The following is a 15,603-nucleotide window of genomic DNA, read 5'->3' on the forward strand; positions in this document are numbered from 1 at the left end:
AATCTTAATACAATTAGCTACTTTCATAACAGAAACGGGTACACCTATATGCACTTGGACATCTTGTAAGTTAATTCTAGTATACATTTATTTAAATGAAACCCGATATTGAATTGGAACGTTTTGCATAGTTGTTGTAAGTAAGATAAGACAGGGTCTTTAAGAAAACAAATTTCCATTTTCTGCATAACTATCTATAACTATATATTTCCGTCGGTTCATCACCAAGGTTTATTTACGATTCTTGGCCTTGCTTTTAAATTCACATTAGCATTAAAATCTTATAATGTATTTAAATGAAGCGGTATTTTAATTTGCACTACATGTATTTGAAACAGTTTCAAACACTATGTTCTTTAAGTCAAGGGTCATCACTTTGGTGATTAAAGCTAGAGATCGGCCTATTGTTTGACTTATACACAATTTAATAAGTCTCTTACAAAAAAAACAGCAACATTTTTTTTTTTATTATGCACTTAGCCTAGTTGAAGTTTTAGCTAAAGAGTTTAGGAAGAGCGCTGCACCCTGTCTGTTTTTGTAGCACCATTCTGCCCTCATGGAGACCAGTACGTGCACACTCATGCCTTCATAGAATTAAGATTTAGCTTAAGATAATCAAATATATATTTCGTTTTAATTAACTTAAATTATGATCAAACATTCTTACAAACTTGACATGTTGAATATTATTTCTATTAAGCGCAGTTCCAAACAGTTTCTGTGATTTCATACACGATGTGCCCTTTTCGCCGCTTAGCACCCAATCCCTTTTCTTCAGTAGCCTATTCTTTTGAATACATGGCTAAAATTCTAGTATTATTATACCTGAGCGCATGAGGCTCCATATTCCCAGATAATACAACACATTTTAACTAAACATGAGGCAAAGCAGCAAGGGGAGTCTAATACTGTCTGCCGTAAAACTAGTCTATTCAGAGTTAGCGTTCCTGTATCCTGCGTGTAAAATTCCCAAAATCATTATGATTTCCCGGGGAACATTTTCGAAGCATGCAAGCACTGCTTTCCGATCAAACTGGCGTGCAAAGATAAATTATAATGTAAGTCAATTTTAATTTTATTTAAGGCGAACGAACTCAATGTAGAACAAATGGTTGTATATATTTTTAGATATGTCTTTCAAATAAAATTAAATAAAATTAAAGAAACAGATAATTTGTTAATTAGTGTAAGATCATATTTTATTTCACTCGTGATCATAGGACAACTATATTTTCACTCAAGGCTTCGTGAAATAAAATACGATATCACACTGAAATAAACAAATGTCCTCTATGTCTTCATGCATTTAAAACTAATTAAATTAAATTTTCATTTGATGACGCCAACAATGGTTTTGATATATAATAATACTTGTTGGACTATAAGTACCTTAGAGATAATGGGAAATACCTCAGTAGTTGCATACCCTGCGAGATCGAAGCGAGAGCGTGCTGTGTACCACTGAGGGTGTATAAATATATTCCATACAAACGTATATCTCATCTATTACCCTTTGCAATTCCATGAATGCCTCACACGTGGCCATTTTTTACCATTCATTATTTATCATCAACCCTCCATAATTAAGATCTAGAATAGCTGAGTGTAAACTACAAATGCTTCAGAAACGCAGATTTTTTCAGACAATTTGTAGAGGATCATTTTTATGAGTATTGGCTTTTATAGAGCTTGTTTGCGTTGTTTGATAATCAACCATAATGAGGTTTTATTTTTAAAGTGTTTTGGCAAAATTGTTTTTCGTAAAATTGAATAATTCAAGAACCTTCTGATAAATCTCATGCTGCCTTACTAATTTTCGAAACATACCTGATGTTTTTACATGTTGAAGGGTAATACCGACTTTTCTGTTTGAAGGTAAGAAATATTATTACTTGGAATTCGTACGTATACCTGATATTGAAATGCCCCTGATCGTCTGGAATATTAAAATGTACACGGGATGTATGGGATACAAACGCATTCCACGTAACCGTGTTTTTTTAACAATATAGTCTTTTCCATGAATATAATTTTCAACCACGGAAACGTGTATTCATTTATTAAAATGAAAATTGTGTGCAAACTAGTATTCTTTTTTGAAGATCTCCGAATTTGAAAAAAAAATATGGGCAATATATTTTATTCAAAACGAACATATCTGTCTATTATCTCGAAGGCGCATCAAGCGTTATTTTTTACTTAGTTCCTATAGCGACTAAATACATAAGAGTACAGTTGGAGTACAAATCTCTTACTTGCTTATCTTATTACATTAACAGCTTTATACATATTGCAGATCAGAATGAATCCAAATGACTACTTTTCTGATATTAATCGTTTTAAATTAAATACTTAACCTCCTAGTGGCCGGGTTTGTCAGAGCGAGTGGAACGTATTTTTCTACACTTAGTTCGGGACACCGGCGTATACACTTTCAACATGATGCGACCTAGATTTCTTATCAGGTCATTTAAACATATTCAAGCTAGTGTATTTAGCTCATCTTATCTACATTTTAAATCTGGACGAATTTCTCAAGCTTGTAAACTTAAAGCCATGTCAACTAGTTCAAGACCAAAAGTGTTTGTTACAAGGCGTGTGCCTGAGGATGGAATTAATTTACTCAAGGAACATTGCGAGGTGTCTCAATGGAACTCTGATGATGCTATTACAAGAGAAGAGCTTATACGTGGAATTAAAGGTGTTGATGCCCTATTCTGTTTGTTAACAGACAAAATTGATGAGGGGATTCTGGATGCTGCAGGTAGTTTAAGTTTTATTAAGGTACGGGTTGTATTCAATCAATGACAGCTAAACTAAAGTGAAAGTAGAAAATGGCTCGGTGTATTGGTCGGCTTCTGCGGTCTTCATATGCGGAAAATACGGTCAACGTCAGTACGGCATTATGTACACTACCTTTGTAAAAATAACTGATGCTAATTAAAAAATGGTATTATCTCTGTATATGTGTTGTCCTGAATTAGTATAACATTATAATTATATGTTATATAATCGTCTGTAAATTATTTGAAGTTGAATATATGATGATGCGTTTATATATTTGTATAAACACCAGAAAGGTGAACGTCAGCAAATAAATAAGCAGATACACATTTTTTAATTCATAGACACAACCAACTACCAGTGTTCAGCTTATATAACCAATCGTCATGTATCACATATTCGTATTTTGTGAATGTTATTAAGTACTCATTTATTAGATAAATTAATAAATTTGAATTTATATACTCCTAGAAGTGTAATAAAACATTTAAAACTGCAGCAAAAACTTCATATAAACAATATGCTTTATTTTTGCAGGTGACTCATTGCGGGCTATCGGGACAATGTCAGTCGGGTATGACCATATCGACCTCGCGGCCTGCAGAAAGCGAGGAATACCGGTGGGGTACACCCCTGATGTGCTAACCAGTGCTACTGCAGAGCTCACCGTTGCTCTGCTGCTTAACGTATCTAGGCGACTAGGAGAAGGTAGGTGTGTTTATGATCTTATGCAAAATTGAGGTATAAACTGTTGTGAGTTTGTTATTCTGTGGGACTATTAAGTATTACATAATGGATTTTGGTTTTAGAACATCGCTTCAATTTTTGCGAAAGGGACTCACAGTTTTGCATATATCAGTGTTGCTAGTGAACAATTACTGCAGTGTTTATATTTAAAAAAAACACCTGAATATTAGTTGTGAAACCGTTCTTGTCGTTGACGTCTCATGTCAAAACATTACCATTTTTTGTGTATTTAGGTGTGGAAGCTGTAAAGGACGGGAGCTGGGGAACTTGGTCCCCACTCTGGATGTGTGGACAGGGGCTTGATGGCGCAACAGTCGGTATTCTAGGTAAGTGAAATTATGGTATTTTTTTCCTTATGTAAGTATGTGCCTTGGTCGTGCAAAAGCAAGTTTTAGCCTTTTAATGTATTTCCATACTGTAACTCAATTGTTAAAATGTATGATTGAGCGCTCGTTAACCAGGTATTTTAAACTCCAAGTTAATCCGTACTTTCACTGAACGTACAAGCCAGACGGATGATGAAAATTGACATAAATGTAAAGCAGCATGTAAATATGTGTACCTGGTGTGTAGTATGTGGCTGCCTCCGGTTAAAGTAGAGTTATAGCCTCTGACATAGTTCAAAATTGCATAAAGTGTCATTTTCACGTCAACGTTTCGCAATTTTTTATTTATGGCAAAATTACGAAACTTGAGAGGAAGGTTAACCAGTATGTAAAGTTTTGAATCAGGGGTCTTGTTTGTGGCTGTGCTCAGCAAAGTAATGGCTCATGTTTGTAATGAGTTCACTTTTAGATTATATGTCTTTAAAAATGTTGTGGCTGAAGGGATAGGTCAGTAATCAAATAAATCATATTTTTATTGATAACGAGGCCTTTGTTATAAAGTTTGTGTTTGTTGTCTTGTGATGTTGTTTTTACTGTCAAGCATTGTTCCTTATTTTTCATTGATATTTCTTCAAGGACTCGGTCGAATTGGTTTAGCAGTGGCACAATGTCTGAAGCCTTTTGGTGTCTCGAAAATTCTGTACAGCGGAAACAGCGAGAAGGACGAAGCAAAACAGCTCCAAGCCGAATTTGTTACCTTTGACGAGCTTCTTAAAAAGTCGGATTTTGTTCTTGGATGTTGCGCTCTTACAAAAGAGAATATCGGTCTGATGAATAAGGAGGCATTTTCTAAAATGAAAAAGACTGCAGTATTTATAAACACAAGCCGAGGTGGACTTGTGAACCAAGATGATTTATACGAAGCCCTTAAGTACGGGGAGATATTTGCTGCGGGAGTAGATGTGACGTCACCGGAACCACTTCCAACCGATAGCTCTCTATTGTCTTTAAGTAACTGTGTCGTATTGCCGCATATTGGAAGTGCAACGATGAAGGCGAGGAATGCCATGTCGGAACTCTGCGCTAGAAATATTATTGCAGCACTAAAAGGAAACCCTATGTTGAAACAAGTACAATAGTGAACCAATAGCCAATTCATGATGTATTAAGTATTTAAAGCTGTTCTATCACATATTGACAGTTTTGACCCATCTTGTTGTTCTTGTCTCAGAATCAGCTGATTTTGGTATCAATTGCTTCAATTAAGTCATATAAATTACTCACAATAGAATAGATCCATATTACTTGGTTAACTGCCAATAATTTCATTTTTCTTAAAGCGTTAGTAACGCTTTTAGCTATAAAACATTAATTTTCGAACGTTAATATGAAAAAAGCTATCTTATCTTTTGTCAGCAGTCTTGTATTATAGGTTTTTATACATTTACGCAAAAATTGGCTCATCTGAAGACAAACAAAAAGGTGTCAAAACGGTCAATCTGTGAGAGTGCAGCTTTAATCTAATTTTAGAGGTAAATGGGTATCAAATCTGAACAGGAGAACAAATAAAGTTGAATTATCCTTTCTTTTTGTCTTGTAGTTAATACCCAGAATTGAAAATAGCATTTCAAGATTAATACATCTGTGCTTTATGAATTAAATGTAATATTATGATGATAACACTTAAACAATAACGTGATAATATTTGAAGCCATATAAAAGCCTGAACTTACCTGTTTCAATCCTTAAATACATTTTGTAAAAAATCGTCGTTTACGGAAAATTGATGAAATGTGTAAAGCGGCTCAAGCACATCCCTTACCTGAAAATCAGTGTTATTAAAGGGGCTGTACTCCGTATGATGAAATAGCGAAAAATTGTCGAAAACTAACATAAACTTGGTATTGATGTGTACAATGCATTGAAACTTACTAACTGAAGTACCACGTAGTTTACAATTAATTTATTTTTTCGCAGTTTTTTCGTATTTTTCCATTTAAAAAGATTACTAGGTATGTCTACCTAGTAGAATTTATTCCTTATGCGTGATTAGCTTGTTAATGTTATCACGTGTTATTACCAAGTTAGGTACAGTATATAGCTGAAATATTCTAACCGTTTAGGATAAGCCTTCGTAGCACAGTGGATACTGGACTGCAATTTTGGCGACACCGGTTCGAACCCGGTCTCGACTAGATTTGTTTTATCGGTCCCGGGATGGAATCAAGGCGGTTTATATCATGGCCCGCAACGGCAGTATGCACCCGCGCCGTCAATGGCATATCGCCCCACCCAAACTCGTAGACAACCCCCCGACCATATATCGATGAGAGGACCCCCGTATCCCCGACATAACAGACCACAGGATGTAAGACCACGGCCGTCATTTCCACCAGGGTACTTCGCACAACAAACACAAGCCCAAACGTTCCGCCCATATGATAACCAACCACTGTTTGAAACGCCGAATCGCTATGCGGTACTTGCCGCTGAGACTCCCAACCGCACCGCACTAACGGACAGTAAACGCAAGGCTGTGTCGCCACTTGATCTTGAAACTGCCCCAAAGCGCGTCGATGATGCCGTATCCCCTGTACTACCGTCAGTTTCAGAGGATATCACAGCTGCCGCCAACAGTGCCGTCATCGAAATTACTAACACCCCCGCCGAACCTCCATCCACAGTGGACGCTCCCCGAAACTAGGACAGGCAAGGAGAGTCATTGCTGATCTTTGACCCCTTAAGTGACAATAGTGACCAGGTGTACGTTTGCCCTTATGCAATTTACTATAACCACTATAATGCCCGTGAATTTGTAGGAGATTATGTTCACCCGTGCATTTCGCACTCCAGTTATTCAGAACGCGTCTTATTGAATAGCGCTAATCACTTTGGTTCAAATTGTTAAAATACAAACCAAGTCAATGAATTGAAAGTGCATAAATCAACTTTAGATTTTTTGATAAATGAAAATTTGTATAAATGTAATACCTATGATAGCGTTAGTTACTACCCTAATACAAAAGCATTACATGTTAATACATGCAATATAAATTGTTCAGATGATTGTAACTTGTATGATAATTGTTTGGATAATGGAAAAGAAACAGGCTGGCTTAGCGATTTGGGTGTTAATCGATACAACTTGAATTTTTTAGTAAATAGGTACATGCGAAATGATTGTTTTTCTAATGAAAATGAAGAAACTAATAGCTCACATAGCGAGTTGTATTCAAAGCGATATCCATTTAGATGTATTACGGACTTACTATCTGATAATGATATGTATTTGCACGGCAAAGAAAATATCGCAACGAATAGGTTACTGTTAAAAAAATGTAATTGCGATAACAATGTTTCATTAGATAATTCATTTGTTGATGAAGATACAAATATTACACATAACGCTGTAAATAATAGTACTAGAAATTTAATTTTTTTTGTCTCTAAATGTCTGCGGTTTAAAATCTAAAATGAATTAACCCGAATTCAATGATTTAATAAATCAATATGACATTGTTGGTTTACAAGAAACGCACATTGATGATTTAGATTACATAGCTGTTAAAGATTATGACATATTTACCAAAAATAGAAAAGATATTGTCGTCAAATCACGCAAATCAGGTGGAATTGCACTTATTGTCAAAAAGGATATTTCCAAATATATAACGGTTTTAAATACTGATTGTAAATTAGTACTTTGGTTTTCTATAAGTAAGGATCTGGTAAAGACAGATTCTGACATTTTATGTGGTGTTGTCTACATTGCACCTGAACATTCGTTATATTCAAATGAAGATCCCTTCTCGGATATTCAGTGTGATATCGATAAATTTTCTAATCAATATAAATATGTATGCATCTTTGGTGATTTTAACGCACAAACAAAATGTATTGATGATATTATTTTTGTTGATAAGGAATTTTCCGAAAGGCAACATTTTGAAACTGTTTACGAAGAGTTCCAGTGTGAACTAAATATGTTTGAACAATCAAAGAATGTTTATATTAAAAGAACTAATAGTGACCAATCAAGCAATAATTATGGAAGTAGACTTATCGATTTTCTATTGTTAAATAATATTTATATCATGAATGGCCGTACAAATGGTGATGTATTAGGTAACCCTACCTGTAAGGGAGTTAGTACTGTTGACTATTTTATGTGTAGTGCTAGCTTATTTAAGTACATAAATTGTCGTAATGTTATGGACTTTTGTTCAATGCTATCTGATGCACACACTCCGGTTAGTTTGAGCTACACTTTTAAAATACACAATGACAGACATAACGCTGTATGCAAGGGAGACAAACTGAAACTATGGGAAAATGAAAAAAAGTAATAATTTCGTCGAAAATGTTGATCAGCAAGAAGTCTCAATTATACTTGAACGTCTTATAAGTTGTTCTGAAACAAACGTGTTTACTCAACAAATAGCAGATGACATAGTAGAGTCTATAAATACCGTATTCAAATCATCATGTGAAAGTATATTTGGATATATAGACCGCAATAAATCAAACGATCAGAATACTACGAATGTTCCAAAATGGTTTGGAAATAAATGTAAAAAAGCTCGCAGGGATTTTCATCGGGCTAAATACATGTATAAACAACGTAGAAATATAGAAAACAAGGAAAATCTAAAAAGCAAAAGTAAAATATACAAGTCCACAATGACCGTATTTAAAAATAGAGACAAAAACGAAAATATAAGAAACTTGCGAAACTTGAAGAACACAGATCCGCGCAAATACTGGAAATGTTTAGGTCATAAATCTAAAAGTAAAAACGACGCCAGTCTTTCTGATCTTCATGATTTTTTCAAAACTGTATTTTTTTTGCAAGAGATAGATTCACTAAATGAAGAAACTATGGCGAATAATGAAATCAATGAAGAAATAAATTAAAGAATTACTGCTGACGAGATTGAAAAAGCAATTAAAACATTAAAAAAATAAAGCGTGTGGGATTGATCAAGTTAAAAATGAACATATCAAAAGCACATAATGACATTTAACATATAATTCTAGACAAAGGAGTTATTCCCCTGTGCTGGACAACTGGTATTATTAATCCTATATATAAGAATAAAGGAGATCCCAGTCGTCCATAAAATTATCGACCTATTACATTGTTAAGTTGCCTTGGTAAATTGTTTACTTGCATACTGAATAACCGAATTGATAAATACGTTGAATCTAATAACCTTATTGATCGTAGTCAGGCCGGTTTTAGAAAAGGTTATTCCACTACGGACAACATGTTTATATTGAATAACTTAATACAGTACTTACATAATAGAAAAAAGAAATTATTTTGTGCATTTATAGACTTGAAACAAGCATTTGATACAGTCTTAAGATCTGGGCTGTGGCAAAAAATGATTAATACAAATATAAATGGAAAATGTCTGAAATTGATTCAGAATATGTATAAAAATATATATTATATATTATATTATACAAGTAAATATATTTTTGAATTGAAGCAGCAATTTCTAACAAAAAGTCACTTGTGGAGTAAAGTACTATATTTTATATTCCTATATGCATTCATTTGTAATGTGTGTATGTTTGTGTGTGTTCAAATTCATGACTCTCCGATACCCATGTTGGGTATCATATTCTTCATTTAAACATGTATCTGCCGCCATGTCGTTTATGTTCATTTTATATACCTCATTTGCCATAGTTTATGGTATGAGAGAATAAACGTTGTTTGACGGTCTTGCGTAAACAGTGACAGAATATCATACTATTAATTTGTTTATTTATCGCTCCAATGTTTGGACAATAGCTACAAACAAATTATTCGGCGTGGCCTTTTGACATTGCTAATGTAATCGTAAGTATGCATGTGTGTCTGGGGAATGTTGAGAGCTATGCATTTCTCTGACAGCCTTTTAATTAACGATCTTAGGCATTTCGAGGAAAACAAATGGCTTTTAAGGCATTTGTAAAGCGAAAAACAACAAATGCCATACATTTCTACAAAACCCATGGAAAAGAATCAATCTATTGGAGAAGAGAGTGCAGCATGTGGAAATGCAGTTGTGTTGGCCGTTTTTAATATTTTATTTTATTTTCATCTTATTCCAAGTATTGTTAACTATCTATATACATCCGAGGTTGTTTTTGATGGAAAACGGCCGAGGTGTTCCGATTGATACCAACACCACGACGGTTGCTAAAGATCAGTGATCGGGACTCAAGCGGCGACAGTATGTGGTAAAAAGTTGTTTCTGTTCATGTAATATAAGTTACACTGTTAGTAGCTGGGGAGGGGGGGGATGTGATATACACCCCCAGTGGTTTTATACCATGCAAGAGCTATGAAACCACTGGGGTGTATATCACATATAAAGAAATACAAAAAGTTTATGTAATCAAGTTTATTTGGAATAAATACAATAACAATGAAAATATAGTAATAATATTGTTTGACAGCACATATATTTTCTCAGTAGGGTAACATTAAATTATAACTGTACAAGAAAGATGAATCACAGTCAATAAATGTAATAATAAGAAAAACACCAACAGTTAACTGTTTTTTTACACTTATTTTTTTAACAATTTCTTGAACATAGAGGTAACTCCTCAGCACATTTGCAGATTTCTTTTTGCATCGAAGCGTCTCTTCTGAATTTAATTTTAACCTTTTCTGAGAGATTTGTCACTTGTTGTGCTTGTTAACCGTTTTTCAGTCGCCATTTTGTAACCAATGACTCATGTTAACAGTTGGTTACACACAACAGATTGCTCGAATAAAATGGATATTCAATAACGTGCATGTCCCCTACAGTGAAAAGATAAGCCGAGAGAGAAGTTACAATTTTTTCGGCCGCCATTTTGTTATTTCTTTTGCGGAGTATGAAAGTTACAGGGGTGGTATGAAACATACTGGAAATTACAGGGGGGGGGGGGGGGGGGGGGGGGGTATGGATTATACACGTTGTGCACGTGACCGCTCTAGGCCAATCGGATAGCGTCATTCATGAAGGAGGTGAGATATTGAGTAATACTGACATTGCTATTTAATGATTGTTTTCATGTTTTGCAAAATACAGCAAACACTGCTTTTATTATTAAAAACAAAACAAAAAACAACAACAACAACAACAACACTATTCCGTCTTAATCGGTTTGTTTTGTTTTACGTTCAATCTTAAGAAACAAAAATACGTTTCAACAACATCCCTTATTTATGATTCGTTAACGGTCATAGCAATATAATTAATGGTGGAACTTCTCCTTGCTGTATTTAAGTTTAGAAATTGACATCGGAAACACGTTGTTGAATCTTTGAAGAGAATACCATGGTAATTGCACACATTGATAGGTCGGGCTAAGTCATGTGTCGATTTGTTTTGTTTACATTTGATAGAAAACGATCTGATATATACCATGGCAGTTCCGTGCTCTAGTGGTTACCCAGTTGACTGTCAATCAAGGAGTCGCAGGTTCCACTACCCGCCGCACAAATCAAAAGAATCATTCATTGCATTCCTGGAGGGACGTTTAATGAGGGTCCCATGTGACAGTGACATACAATGTAGTACACTGTTGCACGTTGAAGAACCAGGGTGGCTCTAACCAGAGTTACATTCTGTCTGTGCACTATGCTCCAAAAACCTAATACGGCTAACAATTTTATCGGAACACTCACTGAATGGGCCTTGCCCGAGTGAGAGTATAAATAAGCTTGCACACCACCACCGTTTTGTGTGGTGGCGGATCCGTGGTCTAGTGGTTACACACTTGACTATCAATCCAGGGGTCGCAGGTTCGATTCCCCGTCGCATCACTAATTTACTAATCGTCCTCCTGCAGGGACGTTAAATGGGGATCCCGTGTGACAGTGTTATACACTGGTGCACGTTCAAGAACCAGGGTAGCTCTAACCAGGGTTACATTCTGTCTGTGCACTATGCTCCAAAAACCTAAAATTACTAACAATCTTAACAGAGCACTCGCCGAAAGGCCCAAGTGCGAGTATAAATATGCTAACACACACGCACACGCACACGCACACACACACACACACACACACACACTATATTGTGAATAGTTTGCATTCTGTTTAAACGTAACTGTTCTGCTTACCTGTATTTCGTTATAATTTGCTGCACAGCTGTTCAGTCCAGGATCATAGCAGTCTATATTGCATAACCTGTTGTGTTGGTTGGTAATATCAACATGTTCCTAACTGAAATGCTTTAACAAACTATGCAATCCTATGAAATTAAGGTATACAATACCGTGCTGTCTGAAAATGTGTTCATCAAATTTTTATAATTGACATACTTATGAAACAGATGCCATTGTTTATAACGCTTGCATATGTATACAATATATGTCTTACCCTTAACATGTTATTAAATTATTTTGCTATTATCTTCATATTCCATTTCAATCATAGTGGACTATTTCATGGCGCCCTTTGATTATTTGCTTTTTTATTTGTTGTCAGTTTCTGTACTGATTAATTGCAAGGAATATAGTAGTCTGGATTACTTCCTCTATCACTAAGTTATGGTACTATTGGAATTAGTACGCAGGAAAAACAGACTATTGGAATAAGTACGCAGGGAAAACAGACTATTGAAATAAGTACGCAGAAAAACAGACTATTGGAATTAGTACGCAGGGAAAACAGGCTATTGGAATTAGTACGCAGGGAAAACAGACGATTGGAATTAGTACGCAGGGAAAAAGACTATTGGAATTAGTACGCAGGAAAAACAGACTATTGGTATTAGTACGCAGGGAAAACAGACTATTGGAATTAGTACGCAGGAAACACAGATTATTGGAATAAGTACGCCGGGAAAACAAACGATTGGAATTGGAACGCAGGAAAACAGATTATTGGAATTAGAACGCAGGGAAAACAGACTATTGGAATTAGTACGCAGGAAAAACTGATTATTGGAATTAGTCCTCATGGAAAACAGACGACTGGAATTAGTATGCATGGAAACAGACGATTGGAACTAAAACGAAGGGAAAACAGACGATTGGAATTAGTACGCAGGGAAACAGGCTACGAATATAGAACATTTCTATTCGGAACTCCTCGGCCATTTTCCATCCAAAACAACCTCGGATGTATACGGGCGGTTTACAATGACAGAAATATATACATTTACTCACTTAATACGTGTGTAAACTAATTATTCAATTATCTCAAAATACCACAACACAAACAGTTTAGGAATTGGTGAACATGTTGAGACAAACAAAGAGGGTACTATTTAATCGATTATTGACATATATTTTCTTATTATTGATGTTAAAAATAAATATATATGTATAGCATATAAAATAAAAAAACAACAAAAAAACTACCCTCTAAAAGCGTCCGTACCAAATCGAAATCCTCAAGACAGTTTTCAACCTATATAACCTGAGAAAAGTGTATCCATACCTTTAAACTATCTATTCTAGATATCACTGAAATGTCCCTATACCTAACTGTCTAACCTTAGTATAACAAATGGTCTCTATCCCTAGTAATCTAAACTTTATATCACGAAGTGTCTCTATCCCTAGCTATCAAAGATAAATATCTCAAATGGGCGTCTAACTTTAACTATTCTTGTTACATATCACAAAAGATTATATAGCCCGAAGCAAGATATCACAAAAGGGCCTTTAGCTCTGACTATCCAAACTTGATATTTCAAAAGGGCCTTTATCCAAAGTTATCTAAGCTAGAGCTGACAAAGAGCGTTTTTGCCCTAACTATATAAGCTTAACATCACAAAAAGTTTTCCCAACCCTGGCTGTCTAAGCTAAAATATCACAAAAGTGTCTCAAGCTCTAGCTATATCAGGTAGATATCATATAGAGGCCTTGATCCCTGGCTATCTAAACTAAATATCACAGAAAGGCCTCTTGCCCTGGCGTTCAAAGCCAAATATCATTGAAGGACAACAAGCCCTGGATATTCAATATAACTTTCACAATATTGTCTCTTACACTGGCTATCCAAACCAAATATCACAAAAGGACTTCTTAGTCTTGGCTATCTAAACTAAATATCTCAAAAGAGCACCTAGCCCTGGCTATCCAAGCCAAATATCACAAAAGGGCAGCTAGCCCTGGCTATCCAAGCCAAATATCACAAAAGGGCAGCTAGCCCTGGCTATCCAAGCCAAATACCACAAAAGGGCAGCTAGCCTCGGTTATCCATGCCAAATATCACAAAAGGGCAGCTAGCCCTGGCTATCCAAGCCAAATACCACAAAAGGGCAGCTAGCACTAGCTATCCAAGCCATATATCACAAATGAGCAGCTAGCCCTGGCTATCCAAGCCAAATATCACAAAAGGGCAGCTAGCACTAGCTATCCAAGCCATATATCACAAATGGGCAGCTAGCCCTGGCTTTCCAAGCCAAATATCATAAAAGGGCAGCTAGCCCTGGCTATCTAAACCATATATCACAAAAGGGCAGCTAGCACTGGCTATCTAAACCAAATATCACAAAAGGGCAGCTAGCACTGGCTATCCAAGCCATATATCACAAAAGGGCAGCTAGCCCTGGCTATCCAAGCAAAATATCACAAAAGTTCAGCTGGAATCACTGTCTATGCCAGCTTTTAACAAATAAGTACTTAACAATTGAACTGGACAAAATTCAGTATAAGTTTGACCTATAACAACGTTATTTCCTTCTCTATAAACGTCAGTCTTGGACTTTTCAATATAAATTTCACAATGTGTGTCCAAAAATTCTATAATAGAACGTCTTAAAGAAAGAATTTCATTAATCCTAAAAAATCCTGCAAATGCAAGCACCCAAATAGTAATATCTCTAAAGTCTCCCAAAGAACTGTTCTCAGAAACTAAAGCGTATTTCAAAATCAATCTTTTTAAAATTTTACTTGTTATAGGCTCCTTTTTATTAACCGGTTTTACCAATTTCCTTTTGCAACCGGAAAGACAGAGTTTTAACCAAGTATCATTGCAAGGATTGTTTTCATTGCCCAATCGATACCATAACATATAGAATTCAGTTTTGATTTACTCACTTTATCTTCCTGAATAATGGTCACTAAATTTTAGGCTACAAATACAGGTGAAGCTGGTAAACTTTTTAAATTTGATTTTTCACACCATGCTCTAAATTTGTTTAACACTAAAGAATAGTTACGAACAGTAGAATGTTCTCTCCCAAACGAAATCACATCTTTAACTTCTGAGAACAGCTCCTCTGGGTTGTTTGAGACAGTTGACAAATGCTGGCTGTTTCCTGCCATCTAACGGATCCGAATATACAACCTGTATACAAAAAAGAAATCTTACTTATTACAAGTAAAACAAATATTATATGATATTATCAATAATCAGTTAGCTTTAACAATATATTGTACACTAGGATTACGCATTCCATGAGTTAGCATTACACATCACAATCCAATCTTACTACAAGAACATCACCTGTAAATCTTTCTGTACCAAATATTGTAGAAGTATTAAAACCTTGAACATATATATTGTCTCTTTTAAATTCCAAAACTTCATAAATATGTTTCTTAAAGGAAGCATTCTCACCTATCAACATAGGAAAAAAGGGACTCGAAGGCCAATAGGGTGCCACTAATGTCCCCACACCTTTACAATATGCCAAATGATTCAAAACTTTTGGTATCAAATAAACTGGAGGTACCAACAAATTGTTGTCTTTTCCCCAATAAACAGTAAAAACATCAGCTGCCTCTGTGAACGGGGTCC

At 35.4% G+C, this 15,603-nt stretch overlaps 1 protein-coding gene across 1 annotated transcript; it reads left to right on the plus strand.

Annotated features, from left to right (window-relative positions):
• Positions 1–2,437: 2,437 nt before the first annotated feature.
• On the plus strand, positions 2,438–5,606 carry LOC128239786 (glyoxylate reductase/hydroxypyruvate reductase-like). Its single transcript, XM_052956222.1, has 4 exons — positions 2,438–2,764; positions 3,322–3,492; positions 3,765–3,857; positions 4,494–5,606. Exons 1-4 carry the CDS (start codon positions 2,440–2,442, stop codon positions 4,994–4,996), a joined length of 1,092 nt encoding a protein of 363 aa, XP_052812182.1. The 5' UTR covers positions 2,438–2,439; the 3' UTR covers positions 4,997–5,606.
• Positions 5,607–15,603: the final 9,997 nt, after the last annotated feature.

The sequence above is a fragment of the Mya arenaria genome, chromosome 7, assembly GCF_026914265.1.
Source record: "Mya arenaria isolate MELC-2E11 chromosome 7, ASM2691426v1".
Taxonomy (NCBI): domain Eukaryota; kingdom Metazoa; phylum Mollusca; class Bivalvia; order Myida; family Myidae; genus Mya; species Mya arenaria.